Consider the following 16,954-nt stretch of genomic DNA (forward strand, 5'->3'; position numbering starts at 1 on the left):
CCTCTGCGAGATGTCATTAATCCCAGCACTACAGCTGAAGTCTAGCAGGATGCTAAATACCAGAAATTCCCTTGCTGCCTTAATAGGCAAGAGTGTTCTTCACTTCGTGTCCTAACCTATTCTGCACGGTTATTATGCACCATTTATCAGTCAGCACATCCTAGCTCAGGAATAGCTACATTTTACTAACAGTGAAAATTATGCTCCTACTCATGCAGGCTTTTTATTTTTTTATTTTATTTTTTATTTTCCCTTAAATCTGTACAAATTAAAATTTCGAATGTTGCTCATCCAAAATTCCCTTGGCTAACATTCCCATCTGTCCTAGCATTTATTAATCAGAATGAAAAAAATAATAATTCCCTTTTTATTACCTAGAGAAGCTATCAGTCTTTTGCATTCAATATCCCTGACATTCCTTGAGTCATACATAATAGTGTTTGTATCAGAACATACACACAAGCACAAAGAAGAGCACACAGACTGTGTTTTGCGTGTGTGTGGTTACAGGCTTGCTACACACAAACCCTATACTTCAATCCCACCATTTGTTTTGTTTCCTAAGCAAAACTTAAAGAGGCAGGTCCTGGAAGGAGGATGGCTCTTGATGTGCAAGAATAAATCACTTCAGGGCCATTCATAACCACTGGAAATATCTTGCCTGGGGCAAAAACTCAACTTCAGTAGTGAAATGAGACACCGATACAGCTTAGAAGCACAGTGCTCTCTGTCTGTCTCTCTCTCTCTTTTTATCCCTGCTTGCTTTTGAGCAACTTTTTGTTCAGTCACTCCTTTCAAACACGAGCTTCTTGTTGCTTTGAAAGCCCAGGTTACGGGTTTGCATTTGTTTTCAACTACAGAATGCATCATTTAAAGCTGATAAATTAAACATACGGAAGAGGCAGAGGGAGAAAAATTAGTTACAAGCATCTGCACTGGTCTCATAGTTTATTTGTCTATGAAAGGCCCTGCTGCCATGGAGACAGAATTTCAGAGCACGTTTCTCCCCGGGGTCGCACATGGAAGGAGACAGAGAGAGAAAAATAAAAGAGATATCAGGGAAGAGACCCAGAGCCAGGAAAAATAACCCAGCCCTACCTTGCCCTTGGAAGCCCTCTCCCAGCATATCTCCTTCGTGTTGCCCTTGGATGGAGCTTGCAGCAGGTAGAACTTTTGGCTTTTGCTCATTTTTAACCATCTGAGCCCTTTTTGACACGCCTAAGGGCATCGAACCAAACTTTTTGCACAGCATCAATCCTGAATAGTCTTTCATCTTTGTGCTAGGATGGAACAATATTGTTTTTTGGTTGTTTTTTTTTTTCTCTCCCCTGACCCAAAGGAGCTTCTATGCAGACCCACAATCCTCACCCCATCCGAGACACAAGAAGCGCTTGCGGATGATGCGGTTCCGTAACCGACCCGTCACTGCCATGTAGGACTGCCAGGCCTCAGTCAGCACCCAGCAGAAAGAGGAGAGGAAGAAGAAGTGCAAGAAAGCCGCCACCAGCGTGCATATCACCTGGAGAGAGGAGGAAAGGAGCACACATGAGAGGGGAGGGAGAGAGGAGAGAGGAGAGGCAGATGGAGGGAGCTGCTTCCAAATCAGGCTCTGGAAGGAAAGGTTACAGGGATCAGCAAGGGAAAAGACAACACAGGAGGATGCAGCCTCCTCCTCAAGCTTTGACCTAGCATAGAATTAAACTGTTTATTTCAAATTTAAGCACTGCTCAGAAACTGACTGTACTTCAAGTTTCAAGTCTGTGGTTAACTACTTTCATACAACGATCGAATGCCCCAAGTTGGAAGGGATCCACAGGGATCATGGAGTCCGACTCCTGACCCTACACAGGACCACCCAAAATTTAAAGTTTATGTCTGAGAGCAGTATCCAAATCCTCCTTGGACTCTGGCAGATTGGGGCCATGCCCACTGTCCAGGGGAGCACGTTGCATGTCCACCACCCTCTGGTGAAAAACTTTTTCCTAATCCTCCACATGACCTTCCCTGAAACATCCCCATGCTGAAGTTTGAACCCATGCCTTGTACTTGTGCTGTTTGGCTTCAGCAATACGTTTATTTCCCAATGGTCAAATCGAATCCCTGATGCTTTTGGAGAGGATGGAGCAGTTATTAAGCTGTGCACTAATCTCAGCTCAAAAGGATTGCAAAAACCATGTTATTGGTGCTTTGCAGTAATGAAATCAGAGAAAGGCAATTCAGACTGGGAAAGATGGCTCTTTTTGCAAAGAAACATAGTTAAGCTATGAGAGCTGGGTTGAAAACATGGCTTTCAGGGGCTTAGGAAGGACTGAAAGCATGACTTGTCCAAGAGCATACAGCTATTAAGCAAAAAGGGGGAAAAAAATTAATGAAATGACAGAATAAATTTCATAATGGTGAGCTCTACTACTTGGCAAGGAAATCTCTCAAGGGACATGGAGAGAGCACAAGCCATTTAAAATTAAACTAGGGAAAGTACTAGCAAATGCATTATGGAGAACAATCCTGTAGTGGCGGGGAGATGGGCTGGAAAGCTGACAAGATCACCTTTGTTTTTAACTCAGCAAAATCCAAATCATTTGCTGGTGCAAATTGGTGCTGCTCTGTTAACTCTGCCAGAGCTATGCGTAATCTGCACCACTGGAGAAGAAGAAACTGTGAATGAACATGCTAAAAAGAAGACGATGGAGTGGAAGTCCCAAAGAGAATGGAGAGCAAATAGACTTTAAAAGTGACTCTGGGTGAAAAAAAATTGGCTTAAGGCATTGAGGACAGATAGAGGTGGGGGTGAATAGTGAAGAATTTCTCTGCTTTGAGTTAGATCAGGAAACATGGGCATTGGGTTTACGGTCACTGAACCTTCTTTTTTCATCCACCAGCATCTTTCAGCAGAGAGCTCCCATGCATGGAGCATTTTTTATCATGATTTTATTGAACTGCCCTCAATTCACACACTGGCACAGACAGACATTATCAGAAGTCGAGAATAAAAGTTATACGTTGTGTTCTTTGAGACAGGAACTGCCTTTTCATTCTATATTTGTATTTGACACATAAACCTTTGCTATTCTGCCTACAAGTAGGTGACAGTTCAGTACAAATAGCCTAGTCCAATGTGATAATTTGAAGTAATTTTCATATTTTCAAAATATTTCAAAGGTGGTTGCTATGCATCAGCTTACAGGCCTATTTAAAACAGTTATAAGATACTAGGAATATGTTTTAAGAATTTGTATTTTACAACCTTTTTTTTTTTTTTTAAACTGCTGTCAGAAATGACAGCATCAGTTTATCCGAGATGATTTTGTTCTGCATCAACAGAGTTTCCTGTCCTCTTTGCCAGTAGTTTGTAAAGGGGAGAAAGGGAGAAAAGACGTTTGCTTTCCAGCTTTTCACCTGGGACTTTTATTTTCCAGATATACTTACTCAACCAGGTAGTTCTGAGAGAAAGGGGAGAAGAAGAGAGAAGAAAACAATGGAAAAAATGCACATTTACAGCAGTGAATGGTCCTTATGTAAAATATGTCAAAAATAAGTAGCTAGTTTTACCCAGATTTGGGAATAAGATAATCTTCCCTCTTGTTTTCTCAATTTCCTCAAGGAGATGAGGTTGTAAAGGACATTAGTCCCTGTTTTTAAAAAGAGGAGAAACCTGCTTCCATGAAGCACATAGCCATGTTCTTTATCTGCTGATACACTGAGTTCATGCAGCATTCATTTCTTCTGTATCATTATTGCTGACTAATTTTTTAGCCTCTTCCCAGGCCTTTCATCTTTAAAAAGCTTAGCAAATCCAGGCATGGAGTCTTGCCTTTGAGGTTATGTGGATGGAAATAATGGGAGAATTTGGCATTTCCCAGGAAACTAGTACTGTAGAAATTCTCCCAGTGTAACTGCAATTATAATTCAATCACTAATATTTTAGGAAGCTCCACTATCAATGATTGAATGTGAATAGGTTCCAAATTTACAGTCTTTCATCTTTTTTCTTTGTTCAGTTTTCTTTCTCTGTTCTCTGATAGAGACTGTTTACTAGATGGCTGAGTGGAAACCCAAGAATAACCTTTCTATTTATGGTGTTTCATGCATATGTATGTGCAAAGAACTAATGTGCCTCACACAATTACAGCTGGGAGCTTTGAATCCCCACTAACAGCTCTGATGTTGAACATCCAAAACTGCATAAGAAAAAGTGTAAGAAGGAACCTGGGCTCCCAACTGTGTTGTTAAGGGGATGGCAATGTCCACCTTCGATCCTGGAGTGAAGAAGAATAACCAAAGAGCATGTCCACACATGGTTGGCCACAATGAGCATCTCTCAGGCTTTTTTTTTATATGAAAAGTTGCTCCTAGCACACACTTGAGGTTGCAGTGCACCCACAGAATAGAAATCCAAGGATGAGATCACCCTTTCCCCATCTCTTGCTCCAGGCAAACCACACTGACCATGAAAGACAGCTCTGCTTTGCAAAGTTTCTGAATGGTGTTGGTTTAATACTAACAGGGAGAGTTGGCTGCATATCCCCACACTTTTCTCCACAGGTATGACTCAAGTCGCTGTAAAGCTTTCTTTAAAACATAACCCAGCTCTGACCCAAAAGGTCTCGCATAGCAGTGAGTCTCTGTGATTCATTAAAGCCTGAGGCTTCTCTTCAGAAATGCTTCCAAAAGTGACATCATGCTCTGAATGTCGAAGTCGAGACTCGAAAAGATTGGCTGGTTACTGTTACTTAAAAACTAAATTTTGATTTCTGATTGTGACTTCAGCAGCAGCAGGAACTAGAAGACACTTTTGGCCTCAGTTTTCTGGTTAGAGGAGTTAGGATGGTTGGAGCACTTGAAGAGAGAGGAAGATGTACAATAGGAAAATACTAAACATGAGCCATGATTTGTTATGCCTGCAGAGAAAGTAATCTAGCTGGAGAAAAGTCATACAAGCAACACAACACCTCTCCATCTGCATCTCTAATATGGAAAGCCACATTAGTAGCCTGCAATCAATGCTCAGGGCTTGAAAATTCATGCTCAATTCTTGTCTTCACTGCTTGAATGACTCTGTGACTTGCAGCGAGCCTCTTGTGGTCTCAGCTCAGCAATGTGCATGATGTGCACAGCGATGCTTCCCACTCCAAGAAAGGTGTTCTTGGTGGCTGCTTTCCTTAACATCTGCCAAGTGCTTAAGGCTTGGAGCATAAAAGTTGGTGTAGAAATAAATGGAATGCTGAGATGCTGAGTGTTTTTGCTTTTTTAGCCCTTTCTCAATCTGTCTTCCTTTGTAATTTTTGGAAAATAAAATGGTTAAAGCCTTGCAAATTACCATGTTTCTTCACTCTGCCATGTGCCAGCTACTCTAGGCAGATATTCAAAAATATCACATTGGTTTTAATCAAAGCCCTGAGGATGCTGACAAATTATCAAAGAGCGAGTGAGAGAGAAAATTGAAATCTGCCATTTAGTCGTGTCTTTGACATGTTGCTAATTAACAGATGGAGGAAAAACGAGGAAGCGCCGCCTGAATGGATCATTTCAATGCAAAATCAGGAGAAAAGCAAACAAACAAACAAGGTCCAACTCATCTCCTACCTTATTCCTGGTCTGGGTCTGTCCGATCAGGATGAGAGCATTGGAGGAGATGATGGACAGGCAGAAGTTGATAAGAATGACTGAGCGCTCTGAGCGGATATACCTGCAGAAAGAGAAGAGGGGAAGGAGATCCATCCTGTTACACCTTGCATGGTGTCACTGGGCTCTATTCAAGGCCACGGTAAGAAACAGCCTACTTCCTGCAGATCTCATGTGTTAAACAGACAAGTACAAGGGGAAAAAGGAGGAGGAGAGCTTGGGTGTTGTGCACAGATCTCTCAATCCTCCCCATCAGTGTTGGAGTTACAAGCATGAGTCAACAAATCAGGGGCTAGCCTGGTTCCTACACTGAACCTTTTCTAAAATAGTATTGAGTGCTGTAAGTCCTCTTCAGCTTTGCTTACTCGGAAGGGGACTTGGAAAGGAGCTTAGAAGAAAACATACACGCAACACATGGAAAGATTCCCAAATAAGAAGAGCCACAAAGCATGCTGGCAATGAAAGCAGGTTACGAATGCATGCATCTTCACAACAAAGTGCTTGTGATTCAGCATTCCCCTTTGTTTAACCTAACAGCACATCCAGAAGTGAGAAGGAATTGTGGACTTTTTTTTTTTTTTTTTTTTCCAGATGGAGAGGATTAACACTTCTTAAATCTAGGCCAAATATGTAGCTTCAACCGTGGGTCCAGGACATCAGGAATCCAAGTTAGGAAGTTGTTGCTTTCAGCACCTTGCAGGAGCAAGCCACTTGCCACTTCTGACTTGTAACGTGCAGCACAGCACCAACTTTCTGCTGAAGTATGTGCACAATTAATTCAAATGACTGGCTGTGGAGGAAAATTTCTTTGAAGGCACTTTTATGGACCTAATAAAATTAAAAGGGGAATTACAAAAGTGCAAGTCTTCAAGGATTGACTCAGGACCTGACCATACCAACCCTCACACATGTGAGTAATCTCAGTGATGCAGCAAGTGCCCTGCCTGAATAACAGATGAGTAAAGAGTAGAAACTGATGTCTATAAAAATTAGAAACAGATCTATTAACAAGACAGCTCGTCCCTCGAGGCTAATGCAGGATTATTTTGTATATTACAGTACATCAACTATTTTTACCAAGAATTTAATTTCATTAATTCATTTTAGCAAGAGTGTGTCAGTCACATTCTGGCTGTAGTGTCTGCATTTCTGACTGGTAGGACAAGAAGAGCTTACTGCATATCTGTATTGAGCCAAGAATGAATCTGTGATTTAGATCTATTGGAAGCTATGGAACTTGGATTTTAACATCCCTGCAAGTTTTTCCTCTAGATAAATATGAATGTTGAGAAAATGCTTCTCTGGATAGAAAAAAAAAGTCCCTGATGAAAAGCAGATTCGCTATACTACAACTCTGTTAGAAAACTGGTTTATAAGTAGCTCTTTCTTGATACACACCCCAACACCATAAAACACTTCAAAATTCAGGTTTCCAGGTCAGCTATAAACTGGATTTGCTGCATGTAAAACAAGCCTGAAGTTCTTTCCTGGCCTGTTTTATCCCAGATTTTGCTGTTTCACTTGTTTCAAATACAGTGATGAGGATCATCTGAATCTTATTCCATTTTTAGGGTATCAAGCCATCAATCTTCAAATGCTTTCATCATGTGAAATAAAATATGTATCAAATCTATAGCCAGAAGCTTCTGGGGGATAAAAAGGGATATTTTGACTCTGTCCTGCTAGGAATGGGATGTGTGCGAAGTCTGTGTAGGAACTCTATGGCATTAATGCATATTTAGAAATTCTCCCTTGGTACAAAATAAATAAATAAATATATAATAATTTTTAAAAGAGTAAAAAAAGAGTTAAGTGTAGTCTATGTGTTGAAGTAAGGGATTAATAAACAGCTGTTTTCAAAAATGGCTCCCCCGTGAAAAGCTTTTTCTTTCTCCATGCTTCCCTTCATCCATCAGAACTTCCTGTTCCCCGTAGCCCTGAAACTCCAAAAAATGAAGTGTGAGTTGGCAACTTGTAGAATCAGAATCAGAATAATTTAGTTTGGAAAAAAAAAAAAAAAAAAACCCTCAGGAGTTGCCAATTCAATCCTCTGCCCAAAACAGAGCTGATTCCCAAGTCCTATCATGTTTTTCAGGGCTTTGTCCAACCAAACTTCAAAAATGTCTAAGAATGGGAATTGCCACAACCTCTTCTGTGTTATTTGTTGCATGGGTTAACCACTTTTAAGGTGAAGAGTCATTATTCTTATATCCAGTTGGAATTTTTCATGCTGAAATTGATGGTCCTTGTCCCTAAATCTTTCACTGCGTCCATCTGTGAGTTCTATCACTCCTCCTTCTCCATGACTCCTTAACAGACTTCATTTCTTCAAGCTAGCTAAGCTTTCCTTGTTCCTTATGCCTCTCCTTGAGCATTATGTTATGTAGCTCCTTAAACTGGACTCGATTCAGTTTGTTGATATCTCTCCTTTATTAGGGAGGTTCCAACATTGGAAATGCTAGTTCAGATGTGGCTTCAAGAGAGTCAGGTAGAGGGGAATAAGAGGAAAACATGTCAGTCAGGTGGAATCTGTCCCCCCAGAATATGTGCTATCTATCACAATCACTCTCTTATCCATCATATTGCTTGGAAAAAGCCTTTATAACTATTTGCTCTTTAATCTTTCCAGAGGCTGTGAACAGACTGAACAGCAAGTAGTTCTACGAATCCTCTTCCTTGCCTGTTTTAAAGGTGAGTGCAACACTTCTTCCAACTGCCATGAACCTCTCTAGATGGTAGTTACTGGCACCACTGTACAGCCAGCTCCATCTCAACACACTCCACGCATCCCATTTGTAGTCATGGACTCATAAATATCCAATTTACATAGTTTTCAGTTTTCTCTTTCTTGGTCATGGATAGTGACTTTTTCCCCAGTTTCTACCCTAAGATACTGGGTCTTGAGTCCTTGGAAGCAAACACTGGCATGATGAAGAAGTCACTGATTAATTACTCTGACTTTCTCCTTGTTCTTCTTCATTAGAACACATGTCCCACTCTGCATTTCCCTGGGTCATCCTTTAGTGATGTCATATCTACACTCTTTCTCATGCCTTTCATGTCTTTTACCAGTTTCAATGAGAGTTGAGAACTAGCCTTCCTAATGCTTCCGCACTCCTCTTTGTCAGCCTGACCTCACTACTTAACATTTCCAAGCTACAATAATTGCTTATTTTCCTGCATCACCTCCAGCCCAGGGATATTCCACAGAAAGAAATCAGCATTCTTATCCAGGTCATTTTGGCAAAAGAAGGTGGGAACTCATAGGAGAGATGGAAAACTTGCAGGCTTTGGTGTTTAGCCAGAAGAGAGATCTGCAGAGTGCTTTCTCACTATCCCTTAGCTGCAACATGGACTCTGCCTATTTATCAAAGCACACTGCACTCAGCCACCAGAGCTTGGGAAAAATCTCACTGCAAATGTAGGGAGCTTCTGCTCTGGCCTGGGTCTTGTGGGATGTGGGGAAGTCCAATATATAGAGAGAAAATGGGAAAACCCTGCAGGTTGTCTCTCTGTACCCATTCTGCTCCCTTCTTCTCTGCAAACACTGAGTCAACTTTCCTTTCTTTCGGTGGTTATAAACATCCTTCTCCACACAGCCTTAATCATTACTGCTGCCTCCCACCAGGACCACAGAATGCCTCAGCCTCCCCAGCAAAAAGCAGAGCTCTTGGGTTTAAAGCAAGCATTAAAAGCCACTTGAGAGCTCGCTGACAACCACTAAATCAATCTTCAACCTATATGGACAGGGAGTGAAAAAAGCCTACACTGACATCTCTCAGAGATAGAGCATTCATTCAGCTGCTGCCATGCCCTACATGCTGACGGGTTGGTGGAAGAGCTATTCGATAGCAAGCATTGATCTCCATGTTATGGAAAGGTCACTCTGACTCCGGAGGCTGTTGAACTGCACTTGGTTTCAGGGATGGAAAACACATCGGGCTGCTTCTGAAACGCCATCCTGTCAAGGAGTGGCAGAGACCAAAGCTGAAAGAAATACAGCTCTCAGTCACTCAATCTGTTTTGATCCATGAGCAATTCTGTTTCTCCGCAGCTTTTCAATTTCCAAGTCAGCTTTTAAGTGAGAACTTTTTTATATATATTATTCGGAATATCACTATTTTCCACACAGGTGGTGGAAAACAAGGCCCACACATGGTCTCCAGCTGTGACCTAGGACAACTGTAACCAGAGGTAACAAGGTCGCTCCACTTCTCCAGCCCAATGTGTCACTGACCTCTCTGCTGAGGCTGCTAATAAGGCCAGAGATGTACCATCTGTAGCAGAGTTTTTGCAGCCATCTGTCTACTGGGAACTGGAGCGAGTCCACCAACAGGCCACCAACAGCCATCTAACAGAAACAATGTCCAGCATGAAGTGAGACTGTGCCAAGTTGGCTGCCTCTGAAGCGATCGCTTGCATCAGGAAACTCATGCCAATCATGCTGATGGCAGAGTAGGTGCCACTAAGAAACAAACCATTATTGGAGGTTTTGAATGGAGTAAACCCTCTTCCTCTCTGATATGCAGCCCAAAGTTGGGATCACCTCCTTTTTACTCTGCCCTTGCTCTTCACCATGTTCCTTTACCCTCTTTATTTTTTGTCTCGTTCTGCTTCCCGTGTATAAACAAATCCAAGCTGGGCGAAATTCTGGGAAGGTTTCCAGATTGTCAGCCTCAGTGAGCCTATTCATCAGAAGAGGATCATACTCAAGCTGAGTCTATGTATGCATGCTCCAGATGCCTTTGTCCAGAGGTCTGAACAAGAAATTTCGCAGCCAAAGCTCCTCAGAACATCTGCGCTCTGATGAGTGTGCCCCACAGAAGACCAAGCAGATAGGGCACATGGAGTTCCTGCTCTGCTCAGAAAACTTCAATATGGCCCCTGTATTTTAGCAACAACAGCTGGAATAATACTGCTGATCTCCTTGCGAGCATTCCTCCAGCTGTTGTCTGTTAGACTGTATAACATTTAGGGACAAAACGAAGTAGAAGCCAGGAGATAATGTTGAATATGATGTTCCTGAGACCATTATTAGAACAGCACATTCATGTCCAGCAGCTATGCCTAAAATAAAAAGGACACACAGAGTGCTCAGGGCTCAGCCACGGGAATGCTGTGAAGTTCAGAAAACATGAAAACATGATCTACAGATAAGAAATGAAACAAACTCAGCGCACCAAAGAGAAATTCTAGAGATCACTTGACCATGCTTTACAGATATTTACACAGAGAGACTTAGGATAGAGAGCCCTTTAATCAAGATATATCTGGTCTCAGGATCACTTGGAAATGCATGTCCATCCCTTGCTAAATCAGAAATGCCCATTCAAGCCTTCCATAGACATGTCCCCCCATTCATACTGAACTTGATTGTTTTGGGCATAGGCGTAATAACACAAAGGCTGCAATTAGAAATTAAAAAGGGTATATTTTAAATAGGGCAGACCATTAACTTTACTGTCCTCAATAACAGTAAATATTGAGGGGCATGCTCCTGGAAGAAAACATACTGCGTTATTCCAAATGACTCCGTCATGCTCCAAACTGATTCAACCTCATGTCTGAACTTAAGTTTCAGATCCTGAACTTATTTCTGATAGGAAAGAGAGGGTGAGACTCCATCACTTGCTCTTCACTCCTCTCTCCTAACTTTCCACTTGATCCTGACACCAGTGACACCAGTAAGTCACCTACCAGCGCTGCCCAGTGCTGCCCAGCCTGAGGAAAAGCAGGAGAGGACAAGGACTTGAGCAGATCCAATGATACCCCAGGCACGGAAAAACCTGAGTTCTAGATAAACGTTATTATGATCAGTCTTCAGCTCAGAGCACTCACCATAATTAACTAGCCACTATGCACTGTCACAGTACCAACAAATAGTGCTTTTAGGTTTTTTTGCTCATTGTTTACTCTCGTGTCTATTTCCTCTAATAAAAGGTAGAAAACGTTATCTCAGTTCATAAATCTAAAATGAATTTACTCTCTCCTCCCTACTAAGAAGAGTCATTTGACAAAATGAGTCCTGCACTGATCCCTTCTCACAAAGGGTCATGAACAATACATTCTTTGTAGCCTCTCCTTTTTAATTTCGTTCACTTGGTTCTGATTTTCCTATTTTGTGTATCTGGTCATGAAGCTCTCAGCATGCCTGCTACAAGTTTAGGAAAGGCATGGGTCTCCACACTGCAAACTCAGATCTTGTGGAATGCCATGAATTCCATGCACATCTTGGGTTCTCAGACTTGCAACAGTCCACCAACATGAATCTTACAAGGATGTGGGCCAATGTGGACCTTTGGTTCATACAACTCTCCTATGGAATCACTCAACACCTACAAAGGGGCAATTTAAGGTTGTATCTGACCTCTGTTTAGGTGTACAGGAGCTCTTTGAAATGGGATGTACCAAGGAATCTCATTTGCATCTGAAGTCGAAGGCAGAACAAAGCTAAAGGATTGGAGAATTATTTAGCCCACAAGATTTAACATCCTTAAGCTCCTGAAAAGTACTTTTACTACTTTGGGCCAGATGTTTTCATAATGGATCAAGGATGGTTTGAAGTCATCAAAGACCCAGCCCAGAATACCTTGAAGCAACTTGCCTGCCAGGAGGCAGTGCACATCCATCTCTCTGCAAACAAGATTTCCTGGGGTATATAAAGGCATAGAAAACATCACACACAGCTTTTGAAAACAGAACAATGAGACTACATGAGGTCATAGTACTTATTTCACTGTACTAATTTCTCTGGCACTAAAAGGAAAGACTAGTGCCAACTAAGCCACCATGATGACTTTTTACAGGACCCACTCATTTACAAAGTAGTTCTTCCTCAGGCAACAGACACCCAAAATGGGACAGCAAAACCTCCAGGATCCATGCAGATCAAGAGACAGTTACTTTTCCCAACAAGAAGAGAAGATAATGAAAGCCATACCTCCAAACAGAGACATAAATGATAATCAACAGCAAAAGTGTCAGCGAAGATACTCCACAGCCTACAATTAACGTGACAGAAGGGACCAGCACCTTTTCCATGTTCTGAAAGAGAGAAAGTAAGACATTAAAAAAAAGAAAAGACGAAGAAGATGCTCAGCAAACGCTAACAGCTCAATTTCAAGGCAAGGACTTTCCTCCTAATTGTCTGACTTTACATCAACTCACTTGACCTTCACACATGCTACACACACGAAGAGGAGAGAGGCCCAAGAGTCATTTCAGGTTGACTCTCTCTCTTTCCGGATTTGATTCTGCTCCCGCACACACCAGTGTTAAATTTGGGGTTAAAAATCTGATATTCATAGTGAGGTGTGTAAAAGGCACAGGTTGTGAAAGAAGATCAGACCCTTCACACCCAGTGTGGAACTTCAAAGATAATTAATGAGGAAACAGCAGAAAGCTCTGCCTACACTAGAAACGATTACAAATGAGCTCTTCTGGGAATGGCTGTTGCTGAAGCTTGGAGGATGAAAAGAAGGTGAAAATCTTCCACCGACTACAAACATCCATCTGGCAAGGGAGGAGCTGAAGTAAGCAAAGGAAAAATAAGATGTATATCATCCCCAGGGAGCAGCATCTAGTCATACCATCCATCACTTCACCACTCTTATGCTACTTGACAAAGCGCTTCTTCATATGCAGGGATTCTTATGAAAAATGCTGGCATGCAATGGTTCTCCTTCGCTGTGTCAACAGGAGAGATCAGCTGCTGCTCCCCACGCCTTGCAATACAAGAACAAACACACACTTGTAACTACTCCTAATCGAGTTCTCTGCATTCCCTAGGACTAACTCCATAACCAGCTAGTATCTGCCAGACTAACATCACTAAACTCCCTGTTCTTTGAATCTCTTTCCCACTTGGTTTCCTCTGCTGCAGGCTTTTTATTCAGCGTGTTCCTCATTTCCACGTCAGTGATCTCTGCTGGCGGGAAGACAGAGAAGCAGAGACCCACCATGCAGCAGATGCAGCACAACCCTCTATTTAAAGTGATAAAGCAGTACGCAAAGGTGTGGGAGCTCAGTCAAGGTTGTCATTAGATTGGCACAGTAACAACACCTATTGCCGCAGCTATGAAGGTGAGATGGTTTCTGACACAGCAGAGGCTTAGGGTAGGGAAAAAAAAAAAAGGAAAGAAAAGTGAAAGGAAGAAAAGAAAAGAAAAGAAAAGAAAAGAAAAGAAAAGAAAAGAAAAGAAAAGAAAAGAAAAGAAAAGAAAAGAAAAGAAAAGAAAAGAAAAGAAAAGAAAAGAAAAGAAAAGAAAAGAAAAGAAAAGAAAAGAAAAGAAAAGAAAAGAAAAGAAAAGAAAAGAAAAGAAAAGAAAAGAAAAGAAAAGAAAAGAAAAGAAAAGAAAAGAAAAGAAAAGAAAAAAGAAAAATCAATTACGCATGAATTTGGGAATGGAACAGTCAGTCCTCTGAGGACTTGTCCAGACTACTTTGTTGGCAGGCATGAGGCTGCTCAACCTGAACCTCCAATCAGCAGGACATCATGAAGCAGAGGTTACTGCAGCTCTGTTCCAAGCTACTGAGCCTTCTGCAAAGCAAAATATATTAGGCAAGGCTCAGTGCTGTGCTTATATGAAGTCTGGCCAACTCAACACATGGGCAAAGCAAATATGTCCATTTACTGAAGGCCTACAGTTAGATTTACTCCACAGAGCCCACTGTGAAGAAGAAGTGAACCTTTCCAACATACTGTTATCTGAGTTGAACCATCCTGGCAGTTTGTAGGGCTTGGGAAGATCTTCCTTACTTGCATATTTCAACCAAAATCACCTTACACATTTTGCATCTCAAGAGGGGGAATTAACGAGGAACAAAACTTTCACCATACGTCTGCTGTGAACCCCACAGGGGCTATTGGGAAGGCTGGCACAAGAGCTCAAGGGATCTAAGACAAAATGTAGCAATGAATTCAAAGGCTTGAAAACCCAACTGGGTATATACACCCAAAGGATTACAGGCTGCTTGTGGGATTTTTACTCAGTGCTGGCTGGATACAGATCAGTAGACAACTGGAAGCCAAATTGAGTTGCAGTGTGGTGCTAACTCTCTGCAACGTTTCCTCCCTGCTCATCATATTAGCTCTGACACGTCACTACCTTAACATGACTGTACAGCTTCATTGAGTTTCCTTCATGAAATAGGAGGCTTGGGACTCTATGAATCTAACAGCATACAACCTATCCAAACCCATACATATCAAGTTTCTGGATGCTGAACCTAATTCAGATTGCTGAAATTATAGGACTGGATTTCAGGCAATGACTCAGTCCTTTTCACTATGAGCAATTGTGCGTAAACATGGAACAACATGGCAACGAGACTCATCAATCCATCCAGCAAGGTTCTATTCAAAATGGGATGAGGTTCAATAAGACCAAGTGCCGGGTCCTGCACTTTGGCCACAATAACCCCATGCAGTGCTATAGGCTTGGGGCAGAATGGCTTGAAGAATGTAGAGAGGAAAAGGACCTGGGGGTGTTGGTTGATGCTCGGCTCAACATGAGCCGGCAGTGTGCCCAGGTGGCTAAGAAGGCCAACAGCATCCTGGCCTGTATTAGAAATAGTGTAGCCAGCAGGAGCAGGGAGGTGATCATCCCCCTGTACTCAGCTCTGGTACGGCCGCACCTCAAGTACTGTGTTCAGTTTTGGGCCCCTCACTACAAGAAGGACATTGAGGCCCTGGAGCATGTCCAGAGAAGGGCAACAAAACTGGTGAGGGGTCTGGAGCACAAGTCTTATGAGGAGCGGCTGAGGGAGCTGGGATTGTTCAGTCTGGAGAAGAGGAGGCTCAGAGGAGACCTTATTGCACTCTACCACTTCCTGAAGGGGGGTTGTGGTGAGGAGGGGGTGGGCCTCTTCTCCCTGATAAGTAATGACAGGACGAGAGGGAATGGCCACAAGTTGCGCCGGGGAAGATTTAGATTAGACCTCAGGAAGCATTTCTTTTCTGAAAGAGTGGTCAGGCACTGGAATGGCCTGCCTAGGGAGGTGGTTGAGGCACCATCCCTAGCGCTGTTCAAGAAGCGTTTAGATGAGGTGCTAAAGGACTTAATTTAGTAGTTGGGTAGAGATAGTGATAGGAGGATGGTTGGACTAGATGATCTTATAGGTCCTTTCCAACCTTATGAACTTATGAACTTATGAACTTATGATAAGGTTCTGAATTTTTCCCACCTAGAGCTTTCTGAAATACTTCCAGAAAAGGCTTCAGTTCACACATTGATTCTTCCTCTTAACCTCTATCACTGGATCACTGAGATTTTTAACACCGAGTCATGGGACTCAATTCATACTGTTGAGAATTTACTTCTGCCAAATATTTGTGGAAGGTTAGAAGCTGTTTTTGGGGGGAAGCAGGTAAACACAAAGTAAGAAATTTCAAGGAAAGTATTAACCTTTCAAACTGTCTCACATTAAAAAAAGTTGATACAGGATATGTTCCATGTGCTCTGAGTGCTGCAATATTATATACTCCATATTGTAAACTGATATAAGTAGGGGAATCTTCTGTGAACAGAAGTTTCTGATTTAGTCAGGATATGGAAGAGAGATGTAATTTCCAGCACAAAATCACAGCTTCTCCCTTTGCCATCTCTGCTTTGCTTGCTCCCTGCAGATACAAAGATACCCACATCAGAGATGAATGATTGTGATAAACTGGGGAGCACAAGATCCCCAGACATGGACTGCTTTGTGTTCTTTCATTCCAGTCTCACTCTCAACCCCCTTTTCTCTCTCAGATCCTTGCTTTTGGCAATATGAGTTCACATCACACAAACGGTGGCCTGGGATGAGCATCGATTGTGACATTTGATTTAAGTAGGTCTTGTTTCACTGATTTTTCATGGGTAGCTGGATAAAAGTCAGGGAGGAGCTCCATTAAAGCAAACATAAATAAATAAATAAAGACATATAACTCATTCCTGATGCCATCTGAGAGCAACTTGAGAAATTGAGTTTGGATTTTAATAGACGAGTAGAGTTTCTCCCAGTATTCAAAACAAAATAACCTTAATTCCCCTCACTTTCACGCCCCCTCATCCATTCAGTTTTGCTGGTGTTCTGAGAGTGGATAACTATAAAACCACTGGCTGTATGTAGTAAGTGCAGAAGGTCACTTCTTTGGGAATAGGACATCCTAAAGGCTTAGGCCTATGTAGCTTAGGATTTTGCTTTCTTTTTTTGTTTTTAAGATTTCTGTTTTCTTCGTCTTCCTTTCCGCCTCCTACACTTCTTTCCTTTGGCAAATGAAGCATCGTTTGTTTTATTTCTTCTCATTAATTAAGCCCCCTGACAGAAGGTGGTTGGATGCTGTGGGATC

General features: G+C 42.0%; 1 protein-coding gene across 1 annotated transcript in view; it reads right to left on the bottom strand.

Annotated features, from left to right (window-relative positions):
- ADGRB1 (adhesion G protein-coupled receptor B1) overlaps window positions 1-16,954 on the bottom strand; it is a 279,826-nt gene that overhangs the window by 52,799 nt on the left and 210,073 nt on the right. Inside the window, exons 19-21 of the mRNA XM_065753423.1 lie at window positions 12,563-12,666; window positions 5,584-5,686; window positions 1,369-1,519 (exon numbers count right to left, since the gene is read on the bottom strand). Of these exons, the coding sequence (XP_065609495.1) occupies window positions 1,369-1,519; window positions 5,584-5,686; window positions 12,563-12,666 (358 nt within the window). The remainder of the gene's footprint in view (window positions 1-1,368; window positions 1,520-5,583; window positions 5,687-12,562; window positions 12,667-16,954) is intronic.

The sequence above is a fragment of the Cyrtonyx montezumae genome, unplaced genomic scaffold (genome assembly GCF_038088225.1).
Source record: "Cyrtonyx montezumae isolate F1298 unplaced genomic scaffold, pur_monq_1.0 scaffold_8, whole genome shotgun sequence".
NCBI lineage: Eukaryota > Metazoa > Chordata > Aves > Galliformes > Odontophoridae > Cyrtonyx > Cyrtonyx montezumae.